Source organism: Triturus cristatus, chromosome 12, assembly GCF_964204655.1.
Source record: "Triturus cristatus chromosome 12, aTriCri1.1, whole genome shotgun sequence".
Classification (NCBI taxonomy): Eukaryota; Metazoa; Chordata; class Amphibia; order Caudata; family Salamandridae; genus Triturus; species Triturus cristatus.
The window spans coordinates 299943389-299959346 of NC_140595.1; the positions used below are offsets into that span (position 1 = coordinate 299943389).

The following is a 15958-nucleotide window of genomic DNA, read 5'->3' on the forward strand; positions in this document are numbered from 1 at the left end:
AACTCGGTGCACATCGCAACAGGGAGACAGGGAAGCCCCTGCAGCTCACGAAAGGTCCCGAACATTATTTGTGAAACTGATGCCTCAACTTCAGTCTGAATGCTGTGGGGTTTAGGTGTGCAGCCTTTGTTAACATTGTTATTTAAATTCAAAAACAATAAAAAGCAAATGCAGGCCAATAGCTGAAATACAGAGTGACAGTAGAGGCACACCGTATAGATGCACAGCCTTGAGGTGCACAGAAAAGATAGCTTTCGTTCTTTCGGACCTTAAGAGAGTGATTGTTTGGAGCAGTGATAAAAGCAAATATGAGCTGCAAATAAGGTGTAAGGATTCTTGCTATATATGTGGCTTAATATTTTCCTTCATGGAATATTCAGTAACATTCTTAAACACTGTGATATGTCTGCCTTTATACGGGGTCGCAGAGCATTCCTTCCTGTGAAGGGACTCCTTCAATCATATTGGCGGTAATCAACACCAAATTTCCAATAATCCAGCCGCAATCTAAAAATGCACCACTAGATGGCCATCTGTTTAGGCCTACAAACTGCTAACTTTCCCGTAAGACTGCAACCAATACTGAGTGTTAAAACAAGTTTGCGAGACAGCTAGTTTTATACCGTGGTAAAAAACACTCTAATTCCCTCGACATTATTTAATAAATCAGAGCGTGTTGCTGTTGTTTATCAACTTGGTGATACCTAAACAAGCGGGAATGTTTTTTCCCCAAACAATTTAGACTTCAGCCCCGTTATGGATAATTTAGCAATGAGATGGGAAGAAGGCATGAACGATTTGGTTAATTAAGGGAATTGGTTAGAAAATGAGAAGACTTGTCACGCACATATGACTGAGCTAAGAGTGGCCCACGGAGCTCTAATGTCTATTTTCCGCCCAAAAATGTACACAATATTGAGGCAAAAAGAACAAGCCCGGGAGTGGTGCGTGCGTGCAGCCACGAGAGCGACCAGCGGCACGCAGGCCATATGTTTTCAATTACCACGTGCGCTGCTGCTATCTCCCGCAAGGTGGATGCCAGCACAAGCACGAGTGTGCTTGAAAAGGAGCAGACCGATGGCTAAAGGCCCTCCTAGTGCAGCGCATGTGCGCTGCCTAGGCGAGTCCTAAAAAGGTAGTTTGATTTCTGACTGCTGGTTTGTCAGCAGCTCTGGAAATAAATTAATGTCTTTCAACTACTGTGTTTACTCCCTAGACCACTGGTTTTTAACCTGTGATCGGGGACCTCCAAAATAATATGAATGGATTAATAAAGTGTATATAAATATAGAGGAGAAATGTAAAATTGAAGACTTCTGTGACTGGATATAAAATTGGAGGATAAAAGTTAAGTTAGTATTCTCATATTGATTAATGGGAGCAGTGCAAGTTAAACAGAATATAGTATGGATGACTAGTAACCTCAATTAAATTTAGAAAAGATCCAACCTTCCTATTAAAATGTAGGTTTTTTTTAAAAAATATTTGTTTGTGAATTAAATAAAATATTTAATGCATTTGTTTTAATACTCATTTCTCTGTATTTTTTGTATTTTGTTTTGTGGTTCAAATCATCAAACGCTGAGGCAGGGGTCTCCGGCCTTCAATGATGATTCTATGGGGGTCCCCAGACTTAATAATGGTTTAGTGGAGGTCTCCATATTCCAATAATGATTCAGTGGGGGGTTCACAGAAATCAAAAGGTTAAGAACCATTGCCTTAGAAAATGAAGACACAATTTCTAGGTTCTGATGCTAAGAAGTGCCATCTTATTTCTGTTCTGTTAGTCCAGTTCACAGTCAATTTTTGGAAGATGTACTCTTCAGTTCGGTATGATCATACACCGGTTTAGAGACTGCTATATCGTTGAGAGTGAAAAGAGTTCAACTATATCTTGGCCATTGACAGAAGTGCCCTACGAGATGTCATAAACTGGAGCAAAATGCATACCTTGGCCACTACAACCAAATCGGGAGCTTATTTTAAAATGGTCTTCTTGTACCTATGCATACTACAGTGTCTTCGTTCTTCCTTTTGAAGATAAGGTTCTAGTCCAACATTATTATTAAATACATAATTTAAATATTAACACAATTAAAATGGATTTACTGTGCCTGGTCTGTAGAGTACCTTCCATAGGACCCTGTAGGTGTCAAGATATCTTTATACATTTAGCAATTGAGACATTTCTCAAAACCCCAAGATTCTCTCAGTGGTGATTCAAGGTTCACAATTCTCATTTCTCCTCTCCCCTTTTCCTCATGCAGTCACACATCATGCTCAGTAACCGGTACTGATTTAGATATCCACAAGCTTCTGAAGCTGGAGACGAGTCACTGCACATTTTGGGAATGAGAGTAGCTGCTACCCTAGATTCTTTGTGTTGGAGAAACAAATGGTGGCTCCCTGTACTCTTTTTGGGTCTGTTCCATTTCAGTGAACGTCTTCCAGCTCTTCAAGATGGTCATCCTTGCTCATGTACTGAAGTCTTCTCTTCATCTCAGGCACACAGCAGATCAGCCACATCCATCCTTAATGCTATGTCAGATTTTGTAGCATATCTGCACAGTCCCATGAATGTGTGCATCCACACTAATATCGACACTAACATGAATCCACATGCATGAAACCATTTTTCTTTTTAAAGAACTTTATTTTTGCATTTATGGTAGAGAACACTGTGACGGTAAACAAACATACAGAAGGGAAAACGAAACCAAAAGAGAACTGCAGACAGAACAATGTCGCAGGTGGATGAGGCATGTACATAAAATGCTAATTAGTGACACATTAAGAAGATACCCCCAATACATTTTCACATGGTGGTAATAATACACAGGACCGGGAATTGTCAGCAGTAGGCTCAAAAGGTCAATGTAAGCTTAGTTATTTGTTTCTGTCTGCGCCCAGTGCATCCCCTTCATAGGAGTAGGCCAAGCGAGAGCCCCGAGGATCCACAAACCTGGTGAGGAGACTCGCCCACACCCCCAGATCCTTTTCAGCTTTATCGTCTCGTCTACATCGTCTCAAGCGAATCTCCTCAGCCAATACCCATTTGGCCATATCTGCCACCCACCGCTCCGCACTCATTCTCCCTGAACCCATCCAAGTGACTGCAACCCGCTTTTTATCCAAAAGCAGCAATTGGTGTAGGAATTTACCGGCCACCTTACAGCCCTTTGTCCGGGGAACATCCCCCAGCAGACACACCACGTCCACGATCACACGAATCACCCTGCTCACTCGTGTCGTCACTTGCAACCAGAATATATGGTCCTCCGGGCAGTCCCACGCTAAATGTAGAAATGTAGCCACAGTTGCAGAGCACCTGGGGCAGTCCAGAGGCCTACTGGGATCCATTATATGAAGCAACGCAGGCGTAATGTAGGTGCGGTGTAAAAAATTAAAGTGACCAGTTTGAACCTGGTGTTACTAGATTCCGCCTTCACCAAAGAACACAGCCTCAACCACCAAAGATCCTCAAGCTGTAACCCGAGGTAACCATCCCAAGCTTCCCTTGCCAGAAAGGGGGCGGGCCATCGGTCCGCTGTCATAGCTGTGTATAAAAGGGAGACAAGATGGCTACCCCTTCCCAGCTCTAAGAGGCCCATAAAGGTCTGTGATGAGGCTGGGGCTGCCAGGTATGTATGCCACAATTACAGTACAATGGCGGAAATAATGGCATAATGAAGGAATTGTCCTGGACCCACTTGAAAAGTGTCCCGTACAGCCTCAAATGTAATAAATTCTTCATTGAGGAAGATGTTTTACAATGTTTTACATCCTCCAGCCTAAGATGTCCAATGAATTAGTTAGTACTCAGAAAGCCTCAAGTCCCAAAATACAAAGTCCTGGGCGATGGGGGCGTTACCCATGACCACCCAGGTAGCATGTTCCCACGTTGATGCCGTATGACGTATAATGTATGGAACAGGATCCCCAGTCCTGCCCCCGACATCAAAAGTTGTGGGAGCGATGTGACCCTTGTCACATCCATCAAAAGGGATTTCTCCCAGTTGCCCTCAGCCACACACCAGTGAGACGCATACTGAAGCTGGAAGGCCATGTAATACTGCTCCAAATTAGGAACTGCTAAGCCCCCCCTCATCTAACAATTGAAACAGGAAGTCCCTCGCTACTGTGCTCTGGCCCAAATTAGTGTGGTAAGAAGGGATTGTACTGCTGAAATACCTGTTCCAGATGTGACCTAAACATCTCAAAAATATCACTCTGCGTGTAAACATCCCGACCCTGGGGAGGGGGGACTGAAGATAAAGGCTAGGACAGCGAGGAGTCTCCCACCGAAGAATGCACGCTAACAGTCGACCAGAGTGATCGCCCTCCCTGTGGAGCAATTCTCAGTAGGATTTCAGGGTGTAGTTCTCTCGCCTGTCCCTTACCTCGGTGACCTGTTGAGCCTGTAACTCTTCCACATGTCCCCCCAACCCCCAAAGGAGGTCTGCATGCAGCGTGCGCCTGACCCCGCAAGAGAGTCCTAAACAACATACCCGAATAACCACCTTCATCGCCTCCCATTCAGTCGACCTCAAACGTGTTGTAGACAAATTAAAGTAAAAGAAATCTGTTTATGCTTGGTTCAATATCTCCTGCCACTCAGGATCCTGAAGAACCCCTGGGGACAGCCTCCAAGCTAACAGGCAGTGAGGAGTACCGTCCCACTCAATCTTGCAGTAACCCGAGGCGAGGTCTGATAGATAGCAAGATAGGTGGGAAATCGCAGGGATGCTAGGCCCCAGTGCGGCAGTCATGAGTATATGGTGCAGTCTACTATCGGTGCCATGTGTCTGAGAATAACGTGTAAATTCACTTGCCGTCGGGTGTATGGCCCTCCAAATGCCACACAGCCCCAACTGATCAGTGGTCTCCCTGAGCGCAGCGGTCATCCTTGGTTTGGTGTTCAGTCAAGGAGGGTGCCTATTCAAAGTATCATTCATTATACAATTGAAGTCCCACGCCCACATGACCCGAGAGTCCTTTCCTTGCTATCAATTCACGTACTTGTTGATAAAACATCTCTTTGTCCAGGTTGGGGCCATACGTGTTGACGATAACAGTATCCACGCCATCGAGTCTCCCTTTTGCTAGGAGGTAGCAGCCTTCCACATCTGCCTCCAAATAGGAGAGGGCAAAAGGGACCCTCAGGGCAACCCAAATGAGTACGTCCCTAGAATAAGTTGAATAAGTAGCAGCGTAAGTCTAGCCCCTCCATTTATCTAGCTCGTTTCATGGCCTCCTCATTGGACAGGTCGGTCTCCTGCATACAGGTAATATCCACTTGGCGCCGTTTAAGCAGTAAAAGTACCCTGTACTGCTTTTGGTATGAACCCAACCCCCATACATTCCAGGTGAGGAGCCTCTAAATTCCAGGCTTATCCATCACAAATTTCGAGGCACATTACAGCTAGTAACCCCACCCACAAAATGATGGCAACTTCAACAGTAAGAAGGGAAATAAGAAGAAAAAAAACGGACACCCCTCCTACCCTGGATATTTATAAGCTAAACACCACTTCCTACAAGCCCACCACGTATGAAACCATGCAGTAATATTTACTAATTTTCATTATAGTGATACCATACATATACATGTTAATAAAAACTGTGATGTTTATCCACACTTTTTCATACTGTACATCTTATATCTGTGCTGCATTTATCGATTTACTCTCAACGTATTATTTGTAACTTAATAAACAACATGAGTTGTTTAAAAAATCTAATCATTAGAAATGCGATCAAATAGAACGGTGGAATGGTTAATACAGCAGCGTCTTTTTTCATTTACAAGGTGAGAAAGTATGCAAGAAAAGAGCACTTTGTGAGAATGCAAATTTTTTTGTCAAAGCCCTCCCATCTCCATCCCCCGGCATCTCATTCAAGGCATCCTCTCACAAGGTTGTAGCCTTATGGCTAGAGTGGTTGACCTCGAAACAGGGGAACAGGGTTAAAGTCTCGGCATGGACGCTCAACTTCCTGTTTCTGGGCAAATCACTTAATCTACTCGTGCCTAACAAAAATGAATGTGTCCGTTTGTAACGAAACTGGTGCTCATGTAAAGCGCTTTGATACCTGATATCTTTGGGTGGAGTTCGCGCTATATAAAAGTAAAAAAAAAAAAATAAAAATAAATTATTTTGTTTTTTCTCTTTGCAAGGCCATTGGAGAAGCTGGTCCTATCTGAGATCCAGGGATTCATCTTAAATATCCTGTCAAACATCTCTTTGGGTGTATTGTCTTTGCCCATCAGACGCAAGCACTGGATTGCTGTCCGTCTAGTGAACGGCCTTTACTACAACCTGGATTCCAAACTGAAAGGCCCAGCAAAGATAGGCGATGAGGCAGCGCTCAGGTACTTGTCTCAGATATTACCATTTATCTTATTACAGAATCACTCTTAAAGCAATGTTATTAGGAAAAGGATGATATTTGGGTAGCATTAACTTGTGCACAAGGACAGTAGAAACTTGCTAACAGTGGCTCTGTAGGAATTGGGCATGTACAGAAAGAAGCGGTTGCATACTCCGAGGAAGAGTGACAATTATTTACCAGATGGATGCTCAATAGTTTGTTCTTCTGGAATGTGCATCAGATCAGACAGTTGGATGGTTGCCATAAATCTTCTAACTCCATATTCCAGGTGCAAGGCAAGAGAATGTGTGTTTCAGGCTTTTAGGTTTACCTTTCTTTTATTCATTCACAGTAAGACTCATTAAATGCTTCTGTTTCCACTAGCCTTATGTTACGAATACCAATCCTGTAAGCACCAATGGAATCTCCTTACCTTCTTCTCAGCCACTTATTCTAGAAACCCGACCTTAAAGTGGATGCACCAGCCTCAGTGTGGTTGTGAAATGTGTTGTTACTGAGATCTTCCTGGGCTTTTACAGCCTCCATGTCACCAACCCCAGAAATTGCTTTATAAGGCAAAAGCAAAATAGCCTGGTGCTGGTTGTGGTATCCTGCTGCTCAGCCAGAGTGGTAGCTGTGAGAATGTTGGGATGTGTGATGTAATGTGGAATGTTGGAGTGCCTGAGGCAGTTGGTGTATGGGCTGAGCAGCAGGGAAGCTGCTCCTGGTGGGGTTCGTGTTATATCTACATTTGTTACATCAACTTGGAATAAACCTTCTTGGGAACTACTTGGACTCTGTCATCATTTTCTGCATACTACATTTGGTACCAGAAGTGGGGTATCTTCAGTTTGAAAATTGAAGAAGCTGAAGAAAAATAACCCACAATCAAGATTTAAGATCAAGACGTTTTCATTTATACTTAAGAGAAGGATTTCAATTTAACTGGCACCAACGAGCCCCACCAGTGACCTTGCCATCGGTTGCCCGCAACTCAATTTTAAAGTGCCAGTCCTTGCTGCCTGCCATTACGTGAAACAAGGGTTGAAGCAATTTTATTTTATCGTTTTCTGCTGCCTCCTATTGACTTACTACCTACCATTTTCTGTGGCAGATTTGAAACGATCTTATTTTTATTTTATTTTCCTGCCTTCTATTTGATTTGTTGCCTGCCATTCCCTGCGACACAGAGGCCAGAGCTAGTGAAGAGGACCAGATTCTGGACTGTGACTTTTGAACTGTGTCCGAGAGTTCAGTACCAGCGAGGCAGAAATATACCGAAGTAAGAGACACAAAACCGGTGAATGAAGAATTTAGTGGATATCTGCTGCCACCTACTGGAGGTTACTTTCAGAGTGTTTCCCATTCACCAGTATTTTCAGAAAGGAATGTCTCTATTCTACATGCAAGCGCAAGTCAGGTCCTGATTTATACAACTCAAATACTACGCAGTAATCACCGTGTCTGTCTTGCCGTTCTACTATGCAGCCTAGGTTGGAGCATATTTCATCTATTTGTTGTGGTAGGGACCCGTGGCTGTTTTCGGAGGGAAATTTGTGAGTATTTTTGTGTTTTATGCATTATTTCTGCGTGTACTCTCCTTATGGCAGTTTATCTGCTCTTTCATTTTTTCAAATCTGCCACGAGCACACATACGGCACGCAGCCCTACCTTGCTGTTCTCCTGCTGCTTCGTGACTTCACGCTCCTTTCAACTGTGACGTCTTCAGAGTCAAGTGTCACCAAGCATATTTGCTGTGTGGTTATGCCTGGAGCCATCCGGCGAAGCGTCACTGTGCGTGCCGCCATTTTAAATCTGCAAAAACATCCATCGGTGATACTGTCTGCCTTTGCCAACCAGTTCGCTTTTGGCCAACCACGTTTTCCGTTTAGTAAAGCTGTCGCATTGTGAGGCTGTAGAAGCCTCCACCTGTCAAGTTTTGGTTCCAACGTCTTTGTTCACCTAGACATCGTCATTTATCAAGCTCTCACAACTTCGTGGAGCATGCTGACGGTTCCTGTTGTCATTTGGAACAGTGCCTTTGGTCGGATATCCAATTCATAAGGCGGTACTGTGTTTTTCATTTATTTGTTTTAAAGCTAATCTAACTTTTTGTTTATCGAGGAGTTTTTCAAAGGCAGCAATGTGTTTTGGGATTTTACAAATTTTCGTTCTGCTTGAGACTTTGTTTGGTGTTTCACACAAGTTTTTCTTTGGAACTTGCTTGTACCGGTTCACAGCACTTTGTGTCTCCATCACCACTTCTTCCTGCTACTGTCCTGGTCTTCGGGTGAGAAGTCGCTCACCGGAGTGAGTTATCATTTATTTTAAAAATGTTTTGCAATGTTTTAGTCTTTGTTTCTTTTTGGTGTTTCTTGGTTGCGTTTCCTATTTTTCCCACTTTTCTAATGCATGTTTTTCCTCTTTTCAATTCATGATTTCTGGTGTATTTTCTTCTATATCTTTTCATGGTTAATTTATGATGTGCGTTGGTTCTTCTTTCTTTTTCTGCTCAGCCAGAGTGGTAACTGTGAGAATGTTGGGATGTGTGATGTAATGTGGAATGTTGGAGTGCCTGAGGCAGTTGGTGTATGGGCTGAGCAGCAGGGAAGCTGCTCCTGGTGGGGTTCGTGTTATATCTACATTTGTTACATCAACTTGGAATAAACCTTCTTGGGAACTACTTGGACTCTGTCATCATTTTCTGCATACTACATTGGTGTTGTGAGTTCAAAGGCCTACATTAGTTTCCTGTGATCTTCAAGTATAAAATTTAATTTTCGCTACCTTCTTTCACCACAAAACTACCCATTGTTATTCACCCTGTTTATTTTTTTTGATTTGTCATTCAGATGATTTTCTCCATAAAAGGCAGGCGTACAGAAGCTGTTCTGAATTTCTCCAGTGGATTCAGAATTACTGGCTTTGTTTTGCAGCACGCATAAGGTCAACCCAGTGTTTGTTATGAGGATTTTTGAAAGGCCCTGAGCCCACCTTACACTTAATGCATGCTTCCCAATGTACCCGGTCTGGTACGTTTCTAATTTGTTCAAGAGGCTTTATGTGATTCTGAGGCAAACCTTTCTAGGCAGTTTTAGTAATCAGTAGTGCCCAAAGGATTTTGACTTGGGGGTCTATGCTGATATCAGCTACCTTTATTTGGGAATTAATGGTCTCTTTTTCTATTTCCAAATCAGCCAATGCCCAATTGTAGCAATAAAGAAAATTCTGATTTGGGGTAAAATACCCAGCATCTGAAAGGTTTCCAGGTCAGCCAAGAATAAATCCAGGCATCTGGTTAGAAGGTCAATATCTTTTAAGTTTGTAAGAGATTAAAAACAGTGTACCAGTGTAATGGAACTCAGATGGAGAGTGCCCATTAGTTTTGTTTGTTCGGTCTCTTAATGAGTTGGTGCTGAGCAGCTAAGTGGAGAGGTGAAGGTAAGGTGTTAGTGGTGGGCATTTTATTAAGATTGTTGTAAATAATTGCATGTCTGACCCCGAGAAAAAATTGGCAGAATTACTTCTTCAAATGTCTCACCCTCCTCTCTTATTTTCTCCCTAAAGAGTATTTCTACAGAATTTCATCTCCGAGGGGCCTTGTGAAATCCTTCTTGTTGTCCGAAGAGATGTAGAAGAAACGGGGAAATGGATGAGCACAAGCTGACTGACGATTGGGAGTTTGGAAAAGGACGATCCTATGCAAGAAGACCAAATAAATATAGAATTCATAAGCAAACACGAACCCTACCTCCTTCTGCCTCACCAGTGCCTATGATTAAAGCCTTCCTGGGATCCAGAGACAAATTTCTTCAAGAGATGCTGCTACTTACACATGTTAGTCTAAAGAACTGATTCAGGCATACATGTGATTTGGAAGAGTAAATAGCAAACCCAAAGCGACAGTCACAGAACTGATTCAGTGATTTAGCTCAAGTAACATACCCATGAACTGAGCTAGTAGCAGCATTGATCATAAGCCTCCCATATGTGTAGCAGTAAATAAAGAATGCAATAGTATAATGTCTGTTGTTGGATTTCACACACACATGGACCAATGAGATTGCTTCTTAAAGAAAAATCTACATCTCCTTTCCTCCTCCACAAAAAAGGCAAGTTCATCTGTTTGGATGGGCATCTTCATTGTCTTGTCCAACTCTGCATTTACAACGCTTCTTATTGAGAGAAATTGGCTAATCCTAAGTAGTGTTAATGCTTTTTTTGCATCTGAAACACGTATGTCTGCCTGCAATCATGCAATGATATCAGTCTTGTAACCTAGTTTTACATCATCCGATATATCCACCAAAACTGTAAGATTACCATTCCTCTTAGGAGGACTTTGGAGACCTTGTCCGAAAGAAAGTGACGCGCTTTATGGCATGAACGCTAGAAAGGCTGCCATCCTTGTTTAGAAAGTCTCAAGACCATGACTGCCTGGACTTACTGGATTGTGCACACGGTCTGGGGTCATTATCTATTAACATGTTCTTTATTCTCTCCCTACCAGAAGATGTTTTGTCTGTTGACATAACTCGAAGTTTTAGTCATGCAAAGGTTAGTCTTTTAGTTTATCCTTTCAGTGCGTGATATTTGAGTGGTTAAGATTATTTTTATGTAGTGAGGTCACCTCTATCAATTTATTGTCCTGGATGTTGGCGAGCATAATGCAGTTATGTGGTGAGGAGATGCCATCTATTTTGGGTCTCTGTGTTTGGACAACAGCCAGGGTGAGTCCTTTGTTTCCTGAGGGGTCCCTTTGTGTGTTGCTTTTCAATTAATGATGAGGCCACTAGAATATGAAGCTTCTCCCTAGATGCTATCTTTGGATTTGAGGTGCTTGAATAACACTCCTTGAGCAACTGCTGAATGCGGTGCCTTAGGTTGCTGTAGCAATAATCTTGGATGAGACTTTTCGATACTGAAACAATGGCTTATGTGTTAAATTTTGGTCCTGGATACTGAAATAAGTTCCACCCTGTGTGTGTTGCTTTGGATTCTAAAGGGTGACATGGTGCTTTGAGCTAAGATCATTTGATTGTGAGGTGCCATTCTTTGTGTTGATGTGGTTTAACACAATTGGGGATGAGACTATAGTCTGCTGAAAAAAGCTCTGGATTCTAGTTGCTGCTCCTGTTTGGGTATCTTTGGATAAAGTCAGTGTGCTAGGTGATGGGTGTTATGAAACGTCATTTAGGAATCCTCGGTGGATTATGAGGAGTGAGGCTATTCTTTACTCCTGCTTGGTTGCATTTTCTTGTTGGATGTGGATTTTGTGGCCATGCCCAAGGCTTTGACCGTTGGATGCTAAAGCTCTCTCTTGTGTGTTACCTTTGTATTCTGGTTGCTGATTGTGGATGCTGAGGTTCTGCTCCTGGATATTTCCCTTAATTACTCCATTTTCTTCTGACTTCATTCACTAATGGCCTTAAACCTTGAATACGTCATTCTGTGTGCTGATCATTACAATCTTATGGTTCCACAAATAGATATGTTTTTGAATTACGCCATTCTGTTTTCTCACTGTGCTGCTAATGGATGTGCACTTGGGTTGCACTGCTTGTGAGGTCCCAATCCTGGATATGTTCTTTTTTTTACTCAATTCTGGTTGCTGAGGCTGAATGCTGATGCAGTCATTGAATGTTCCCAGGCCTGCTTACTTTACCTTGTATGTGTTGTTTATGGATGCTACTCAAAGCTGATGCCCCTGGCTGCTCCGTGAAGCCTCTAGATATTGAAAGTCTTTCTGGGTGTTGATTGGCCTTTTAAACACTATTGATGATTTCATACATTTACCAGTTATACACTCTGCCTGCTTTTTGTGGAATTTGTGCGTGCCTCAAATATCTAACATTTTTAGACCAAGGACCAGATGTACATTTTACATCCGCTAAGCCACAGGTATTCGATCTGCCAGATTTTAGAAATGACGCCAAGCTGGTGGTGTATTCTAAAGTATTGGCAGGAACCTCTGTCACAGCGGTTCCTGTCCGCGCTTATCTAAGTGTGATGCACTGCTCCAGCAATATGACAGCGTCATCCATCAAACTTAATATGTTTTTTATTTTCAAAACAAAATCCTATATTGAGATTCTCTCATTAAAAATAGAAAAAAACCTGCCATGGCGAAGAGAGCATTGAGCAGTTTTCTCTGCCTCTTAATGGCAGGGTTTTCCTGGTAGTGACAGGCAGTGGAAACTGACCTGTATGTCCACCCATCTAAATTAGGTAGGCGGACATAGAGGTCAACCTCCAACAGATTTTACTCCAAAGAGCAATTGGAAGGGAGTAACCACTGTAGAGACCGAGTAGTCTCCACTGTGATTACACCAATGGTCAGCCCGCTTCTAAATCTGGCGGGTGGATCATTATCTTGGTTGTAAGGATACTCTGTTGTGACGGAGTGTTCTTACCGTCGAGATATAAATCGGGCCCTAGGCTTTCAGAAATGGTGCAGTTATTTAATTCACATCAAATATCTAGGTGTTCCCTAAAAGTACTTGCTGTGTTCTGGTTCACTTGTGGATTTCTAGGCACTTGATTAGAGTTGTACTGTGAAAGGCGTAGGCTACAGGTTGTTAAATGACCTTGGGTCACACTACTTCAAATGGAGTGGTCCTAAATGCATTTTTTTGAAACTTTTGTGAATATCCTAAAACTTTACAATTTAAGGGACCAGGAGAACTTTGTAATTAGTTTTCTTTTGTTCTTTTTTTGTTGGAATGTATGTAGGCGTTTCTTCTTTGAGAAGCTGTATTTCCATTGGCTTGATGTGCAAGGTTTACTTTTTATTAAATGCATAATTTAATAATAGGTCATGACAGCACTTTACATGTGTAGGTTTTGTTTAGTCCTTTGATTCGCCTCCAGTTAATAATTATTCATATTTAGCAAAGTAACTTAATGTAATCATACAAGTTTGTTTGGAACCACGAAGTGTACATAAGCAAGGAATGTCAGGATATCAAATTTATTTCAGGAGCTCATGAATCTTGTTTCAAAGAGGTGAGAGCTTAACCTATTGAGTTATTCCCATAGTTAGAATGATCCCTTGTGATGTAAGTGCATATGTATAGTCAGGCTTTTATGGGGTGACATTATTATACTTCAGAACCAGAGCACTACCACTGCTCAGCAGGCACTAATACTTATAAGCAGGTGAGTACTGACTACCTTCTGTTGGCTGCAAGTCCTTTATGACAGTGAGTAGCTGTACATCACAGTGTTCATTTGACTGTTAATGCACATCTTTGCTCCCTCAGGGTAAAACTATTCAACCAGCTGGTTCTAGTGCCAGGAGCTTTTGGTTATCTGTAGTTTGGTGTCAGGTGGATATATGCATTCTTGTCACCTACCTCAGACGATATTACTGTCCAGTAGTCCAATTCTTAACATATTTCATGTATCGGGCCTTAAATAATATTTATGCACTCCTATGCTATGTTATTAAATATTTATTTAAAGTGAATGTTACTCTATTGGATATTCGTGATTATATTTTTATTGTTTGAACTTTGTGTTTTTTCTTTCCTAATTGCTCCCTGTTCTTCTCAGTTTCTCTATGCTCTCTCCTTCATGTTCTCTGTGCTCTTATTTGTTGCTCATCACATTGTTGTCTAGTAATTCAGTTATCTTCTGCAAGCTTTGTGCATTTCTTCCACTTTCTAGAATGACCAGATATTGTCATAGGGATTCGAAAATGGATGAGCCCATAGGCTCATTGCATGTCCCCTTATAGGAGCCAAAGGCCCTCTTCTCTCTCTATTTTCTCCTGTCTTCTCCATTAGGATGAAACATCTACTGTGGATAGGAGGGTTACATCCCTGGGCCACAGTTTATATTGGGTCTAACCTGACTGTCTTGTGAAGGATTGTTCAAGATCCCTACTTTGCTCTTGCGCACCCTGTATAATAGCCTTTAGGTGTAATTTTGAGACCAACCCATGTTTTCAACACTGCTTCATAGCTTAATTTACCATGAAGGATTTGCACAGCACTGGATATTTTGGATTTTAGTGCTTGGTAAACATATTTTGAGCATCTAAAGTGGCAATTCTCAAACTGCGGGTTGCAAGCCAATTTTTGGTGGGTTACGAAAGTCCTCGTATATGTAATTAAACATTTGTAATATTAATGTTCTTATTTTGACTGTAATTAGTTTGTACATTTTTAGAAATTATTAAAATGAAAATAAGAATGTGCATAATAATTACAAATATGCCAATAATACTTATCAGCCTTAACCAATCACAGCTCCTATGAGGAAGCAGGAAATTAAATTCCTCAGAAGAGATATAATTGGTTCAGGCTGATCGACCACCCTGTATCAAGCAGAAGGCTTTATACCTCACAGGAAAGTAACAGCACATTCCCAGCAGAACTGGAATACAATTGAATTTGGAAATGTATCGCATCGGACGGCCCTTCTGTCAAAAAGCTCCATATTCATGCACGCTGTAATTTACAGCCACATAACTTTGCACTACAGAATGACGATTCTCAGATAAACATGACAAGAGAATCAGGACTTCATTAAAGACGTGGAGGCTAACATTATGCAGAACCTTTTATTGCCACTCCTGCACAGCAGCACCTTCAAAGAACTTCCAACAAAGAACAATCCAGAATTGACACATTAATAAACCATAAACGTCTCTTCTTAGAACTCTTCTCCTCTTTTAAATGCAAAATTGCGAAGCCACTGTCCATCTTCTCCAACTTGTATACTCCATGCTCTCTTTAATCTTGCATGACGGAGAATCTATAATCCCCAAAAAAAAAAAATATTTAAAAACCTTCTTATCCCCAAAAAAACGCACTACTATAATACAATGACCAAATTTCCTAACAAACAAAAACTTTATTTAATCTCTATAACTTTTTCATTTTTTCATTTCTGTATCATTAAGGGCATGGAGGGAGGGATAATGTTAGCTTCAGCGTCATTAATGAAATCCTAAATTCTCTTGTCCTGTTAATCTGAGGAATTGTCATTTCATTGCAAGATCTGAGACAACCATTATGCATAGTGAAAGCCCTTCAAAACTACCTCGGACATATGCTCAATTTGTCTAAAATAATGTTGTTGCAAATGTACCCACATTTGACCAATCTGCCGGTTTCAAAATACTCTCCAGACTTCGACCATACCAACAAGACTTACTTGCAATTGCTCCCCTCCCAGAATGAACTTTACATTTTTCCATATTTACACCAACCTGTTCCATTGCGATTCTCACCCATCTTGAAATTGTTACAGTACTTACTGCCTTAATTGGCTTAACAAAAAATATCAATAATTAATACTCACCATCCCATCTGTTCTCCAATACTCGACATTCATATTCTTTCATGCAATCAACCACACATAATTTCTTATGTTCCTCAAATTTCGGATAAAATATGGAAGTTGACATAGGAATTTCAGTCCAGAAGGTGTGTTTTTTGAAATACAGAAGAAAACCAAGACTATTACTTACGTCTAGACATTTACCATCTGATACTCTTCTACATGACACCAGACACAAAAGTGTAGCTAACTTAACAGAAAGATGTTTTATATTCAAACACTTGTTCATAGACCATTAAAG

At 41.4% G+C, this 15958-nt stretch overlaps 1 protein-coding gene across 4 annotated transcripts in view; it reads left to right on the forward strand.

The window, feature by feature from the left end:
• Window positions 1–10392, forward strand: part of JOSD2 (Josephin domain containing 2) — a 168885-nt gene extending 158493 nt beyond the window's left edge. For all 4 annotated transcript variants that reach the window (XM_085638833.1, XM_085638831.1, XM_085638834.1 and 1 more), the window contains exons 4-5: window positions 6176–6370; window positions 9937–10392. In XM_085638833.1, the coding sequence (XP_085494959.1) occupies window positions 6176–6370; window positions 9937–10036 (295 nt within the window). In that variant the 3' untranslated portion in view covers window positions 10037–10392. The remainder of the gene's footprint in view (window positions 1–6175; window positions 6371–9936) is intronic.
• Window positions 10393–15958: the final 5566 nt, after the last annotated feature.